General features: G+C 37.5%; 1 protein-coding gene across 1 annotated transcript; it reads left to right on the top strand.

The window, feature by feature from the left end:
- Positions 1-568: 568 nt before the first annotated feature.
- LOC113235009 lies at positions 569-5,038 on the top strand (the record flags this gene model as incomplete). Its single annotated transcript, XM_026470530.1, has 2 exons — positions 569-756; positions 4,681-5,038. Coding segments are annotated over 2 exons (546 nt in total), but the record flags the coding sequence as incomplete, so codon positions are not given.
- Positions 5,039-6,158: the final 1,120 nt, after the last annotated feature.

The raw sequence follows: 6,158 nt of genomic DNA, 5'->3' as shown, positions 1-6,158 counted from the left end.
TAAAATAAAATTGATATCAACTTTTACACAAAGACTAATTTATATTTAATTTTACGTCTGACGATTGCTAATAATTTCTGTATTTTTTGTTGTTTATTAATTTTAACTGAAATAATGTAATTAATTGATTACAATTCATAAATTCTTTTAAATAAATCTAAATTTGTATTAACAAATTTAGATTTATTTAAAAGAATTTATAGAATTGACATTGCTGTGCTATAAGATCTATGTTAAAAAATGTATGCAATAAAACATTTTGATTTGATAAGTCAAGTATTAAAAGGCCCATTTGATTTAGTTATTCCCTTTATGGAATAATAATGGTACCAGTAGATCTCGTTGCAGTAGCTGTAGAGCTCCTTGTGAAAGAGTTCTGGGAAGTCTGCCACCTTGCCTATTTCTGCCACCGAGCAGTAATATGGGCATTACTGTGTTCCGGTTTTTAATAATGTGTGAAACCAATATAAATAAAAAAAAATACTATTTTTAAAAGTTTTTTTTTTGTAAATTATTACATGGGATATTATATACTGGGAATTCTATGACAATCTTATTTTTAGTTTAGAAAATAATATCTATTATTAAATTGTCTCCAGGTAAAGAAGTGCAGAAGCGCTGGCGTTCAATCCGCGACTCTTACACGAAAGCATACCGTCAGGGCAAATGCGTGATGCCCGACCAATGCCCGCCGGGCAGCCGGCGCTACCAACACCACCGACAGATGTCCTTCCTTCTCAGGGCTTTACAGAACAAGTGAGTATCTTCTATCGTCCATTTACATTTTTAAGACGACCTTGTAAAGAAAGTTGCATTAAGACATAACAGACAGACAAATACTTGATACCTGCGTCAATACATCAACACCCACCACGGCCGCCGACAGATGTCCTCCTTGCCTTCCAAAGCAATTGAGTATTTAACGTGATCCAAAGTTGTAACTCAACCAGATTTCTCAAGTTGATCATACTTTAACAAGAAACAAATAAGTATTGTCACCCAAATACGTAACTCGACTAAATGTGGTAAGCTAACTTACAATTCTTATGCTATTTAAAAAGCAAAAACCTATTTATTGACAAATAAAATGGGCGAGTGCCCGGGTTTTGTTAACGGGTTTAAATCGGGTTAAAACCCATTTACGCCCAAAATCGAAGGCAAAAAATTAACAAATAATATGTATTGTAAATCGAGTTTTGTTCAAATTGAATGATAATTATTACAAAAGTTTATTGCTTTCTAAACTAGACAAATCGACTTGCCTTTCTATAGACTCCATTAGCTTGAAAATTTCATTGAAATAAATCGATACCAAAAATCGTTAGATTTTATGAAAATCGTCGTTACTTTTAATCGTTTTATTGATGATTGATAACGCGACAATGAAAAAACAAAAAAATATTACACTCGATAATGGCGTACTGACAGTTTTGACAACAGATTTTAGGGTTGCCATATAAAAAGTTTTACAAAACTCTCAGTCCCAACTTTCGTTTGCCAGACTCTAGAACGACAATCGTCTAACGATAAATACCGTCATGATAAAAATGTGTTGACAGATATTAGCTTCAAACGATTCTGTCGTGCAAACGACAAGGCGGCTGCCGTGAATCGGTAAATTGTCGTCACGTTCTAGTGGGAACAGCTAGACACGACATTCGTTCAATGATATAATAAACGTCCACGACAGATAGTTGTGATATGGGAACAGGCTAGAAGCGGCAGTCATCCAACGATAAATAAAACGCTACAACCATTGACTTACAAATAAATGGACGACCGGTCTAATACAAAAACCACGAAAAAAAAAATGTCCCAAGTCAACCTATTCGAAATTTAAATTGTAATGTCATCGCAGTATCGCGCTGTCAGTCGAACAAATGAAGACTAAAGCGGAGTGTGGCGCTCTGTATACGATTTTAGCGCCTTACAAGTGCGGACACTTTTTAGCGCGGACCCGACGTCCATATGTAATTCAATGGCTACAACATAGAAAACGTGTAAAGTCACCAACGCACATTGAGCCAGGGTGGTGGACTATGGCTTAACCCCTCGCCTGAGAGGAGACCCGTGCACAGCAATGGCATAGTTAATTATCTTTGTTGTTGACAGGACGAACAAGTCGTGCACCTAGTGGTACGCTACACGCCTGTCCATAACAGTTGCAGTGCCACTCAGAGCTTTAAATCGCAAAGATCTTAGGGGCACTGCCACTGCGCCCGTCACCGTGAGACATAAGTTGACAAGTCCCCAGTGCTTGTAGTTTCACCAGTACCCTTAATTCTTCAAAACCGGAAAGCAGTGACTTTAACATTACTGCTTGGCAGCAGAAATGGGTAACGTGGCAATACTTCCCTGGACGAACACTTTCACAAGGGACTCCACTACTGCTAATCCTTTATTATATTTAATTTAACACCACAATCCACACTCGTGGACGTGTCTCAATGAATAAATGAATTATGATGATGTGTTTGTATTGTATGCCTTGTATTTGGCACACTGAAACTCATTTTGTTACTGTCAACTTTCATGCAACTTGTTTTTAACAATAATTATCAATTATTCGTAACATTAAAATATTCATAACAAAGTACATGTCAATTGCTCAATCTAAAAGGAAATAATCGACTTCATTCCTTAAAATAATGGACCGACTATACGTTTCAGACCATCCGCGCCCTACGAATGCAGTACAACAATGGTTTTCGGATGTAGTTCGGGCTGCCACGTTTCTGCAGTGCGTCAAGCATGTTTGCGCTGACGCATACTGATGACTTTTATGCCATTATGTCATAAAAAATCAGCATAAAAGTCAGCCTCATTGCACTGCAAGTTGCGTGCTAGCTCCAACCCTATACTGGAAACCATTGTCAGTAGATTCAATTCACCTTCCATGCGGCAGCTTTTTTCGCCTCGCGTATGAAGCATAATTTGTATTTGAACTGTATTTTTAACCGACTTCAAAAAAGGAGGAGGTTCTCAGTTCGACTGTATGTTTTTTTTTTTTTTTGTATGTATGTTACGCGATAACTCCGGTATTTGTGAACCGATTTCATGATTCTTTTTTTGTTGGAAAGGGGGTACTTCCATAGTGGTCCCATTTCATTTTGAAGAAAATCATCCACCTCGAAAGATGGATGTTCACGCATAAAGATTCACTTTTATAAATAGCGCCTAACTTTAATTTAGGAGCAATTACTTTAATGGTTGATTTTGCTATCAAGGCGTTTTGCCCTCAATATACTTTGAGTAGTGTCGTAGTGAGAACCTATTTTTATTATCTCCAGTATCAAGTCCTGTATAGTGGCGAACTAGGGGATATTTCAATAAAACTTAGCAAATAGACGTAATTCCACGTACTTTTGAGGACCACGTTGTTTTAGTACTCTGTACTGAGATTATAGTATATATTTTTTAGTACTACTAACATTTTAATTTAAAGTTGTTTTATGATATACAGTGTCATACTATATTATAGTAGCAGGTACATACATAAAAAAGTAAGAAAGTTTATAAATAGAAAATTTCCTGGAGGGCTGTACCCTGGGGCATCGTGCCCAGAAGGTTGGCAACATTTCCCCTTTGAATTGCTAAACTTAAACTTTGGCGAAAATAACTGCCTTGAGGCTTCTACGATGCGATCCGACACCTCGTTTGTTAGAAGTTTCGCCTGTGGACCCCAGGGACCCAGGGTTTCAACTGCAAGAGTCACAAAGCTGCAGCACTGAGCAAGGTTGGCGTATTTGAGCCTTTAGCGGTTCTCGGCCGCTCTGGCCACAGAGCCTGTGCCGCGCACGCTTGCAAGGACATGGGAGGGGGCTGCGGTGTTCACACAGGTTGCGTCCCACACTAGCTGTCTCCCTAGCTTCCATGGATCGAGAGTCATATCCGTCAGGTTTCTAACCGTCACTGTGACAGATGCCTGTGGGCTCGAGAACTGCTGGCCGAGAAGGCCCGTACGATGACGCTGTTGAGCACTGCATGTCGGGATATGTCGGGATCCACATTCTATGTTAATTAAAATATATAATCATATCAAGGTTTTTGAAAAACAATTAAAGGATTTTCTCATCCTAAAAACCTATTATAATATGTCTGAGTTTTTCGATGATAAAAGTATTTGAAAGTTGGCCAAGATAAAAAACTCATCTTTTAACTGACTGTATGTCTCATAGTTGATGCTTCTACATGATTGGGATTGTTTTGGGGCTTAAATGTATGACTTATATATAGTGCTGAACATGTATAAATAATAATTAATTTGATTTAAATATAATTTAATTTAATTTAAATATAATAATAATACCCATATCAATTAATTACCTACGTTTTAAGTTTGGATTGTTCCTAAATTATATTGTAACTATCACTTAACTTTAATTTGCAACGCCCTTACAGGGTATCACATGTATGCTGTCATAGTTTTAAGTTTATTAAATTGTACCATACCTGTGAAAAGCAATAAATAAATGAAATGAAATGAAATGAAATATGCGGCCAGCGCTTCGAGTACACGAGAGGGGTGTCACCATGGGGTGACCAAACTCGTCAACAGCATCACTACATCGATACTACATAAATTTTCAGAATTAACATTGTTTACTAACAAAACTGGACTATTTGTTGTCTGAAAAATACAATGTATTGTTATTAATGTTATTAATTTTCACTTTACAGAAAACCTCGTTACTCACAAGACAAATACGAGTCATTTTCTGAAGTATCCAACTCTCCTCAACACCCACCTCCAGATGACGTCATACCAAAGATAAAGAATGAACTACTAGAGAAACCGTTAGATTCAAAAACCAAACCGGACACAGATAAACCGGAAACGGTAGACAAAGCTACAGCGACCATAGAGGAACTGAAGAACCCGTCCCTTGAAATCAAAATTGATGCAAATTCTATATTGCCTGACGATCATTTTGATGATGATAAGTTGTTTATGAATTCGCTTTTGCCGCTTTTTAAGAAAATGGACGACGACACAAGATTACTCTGTCGGATTGAAGTGTTAAAAATAATCAGGTAAGCCAAATATAAAAAAATACGGACTGGCAGACAAATTGACGTACTGAATGTTTGTTTTTTGGAATAAAAAAAATATGTATGATGTAAAGTAATATGAATACATGTATGTGTGACAAAGCTTCTGAAGAATTCAACCCTGATGAAAATGGGTGAAAAGGAAAGTGGGATAAAGTACCTTATACGAAGGTATTAAAGTAAGAAAACGATTATTTTGAAATCTCCTTTACAGAGGTTAATAACAAGCTCAACGAAGTCCAGCAAACTTTTGGACACCATTGTTCCTTTTAGGAAATGAAGCTATTTTTCCGGATTTAAATCGCGTAAATTTGTTTTTTTCAAACAAACCGACGTTTCGGGCCCTTTACAGGTCCCATGGTCACGTTTGATTTAAATCCGGAAAAATAGTTTCATTTCCTATGTGTAACAATCGCGAAAACCTAAGAACTCGACATTGTTCCTTTTATCACTCGAATTGAACTCACACAAAGGCTAATGTGAGTGAAAAGCTCAGGTGTTATTTTAAATGGAAGTCATTTGGTCCTTGTGTCAGGGTGCCCCAAAACCTAGTATCGTTACACCTTTGTATGACTACTAAAGTTATTGCCAGTCGTTTATTTTTTTGGACATGATGTCTTAGAAACAAAGGCACAGATTTTTAGAAGGTTCTGGTAGTAGTTCTTCTCATCGTATCGATGGCATCATCGAGATCAGGATGGCATACACTATGATTTTTATCATCGTGGTGAAAGGTTTTGCCAATCGGCGTAAGGTATTCGCCGATTGTTGCCCAGGCTGTACCAGACGTACAGGCTCCTTTCATGCACTCCAAATGCACCCACTGTAGTACTCAAAGTTTCTTGTTTTTGGTGACTGATTTGTTCCACCGGACCGTTTCGTTCCTTTCCCACAGAACAATAAATAGAGAGAAGTGGTTAGTTGGCGTAGTACGCGTGCCAACTATAGATCTCGAAAGACCTATCTGAGCTCAGTCCGCCATTTTCGCTTTGTATGGTATGGTTGTGTCATTCTTTCGTGCAAATTCTCTAAAACCCTAGAAAAATGCCTTATTGTGTTGTTTTCGAGTGCAAAAATGATAGCCGTACCAAAACATTACCCGTGGT

Source organism: Hyposmocoma kahamanoa, unplaced genomic scaffold (assembly GCF_003589595.1).
Source record: "Hyposmocoma kahamanoa isolate Upper Pololo Valley unplaced genomic scaffold, ASM358959v1 86839, whole genome shotgun sequence".
NCBI classification, from domain to species: Eukaryota; Metazoa; Arthropoda; class Insecta; order Lepidoptera; family Cosmopterigidae; genus Hyposmocoma; species Hyposmocoma kahamanoa.
The sequence above is the reverse complement of the archived record's forward strand: the minus strand, read 5'-3'. Positions and strand labels throughout refer to the sequence as shown.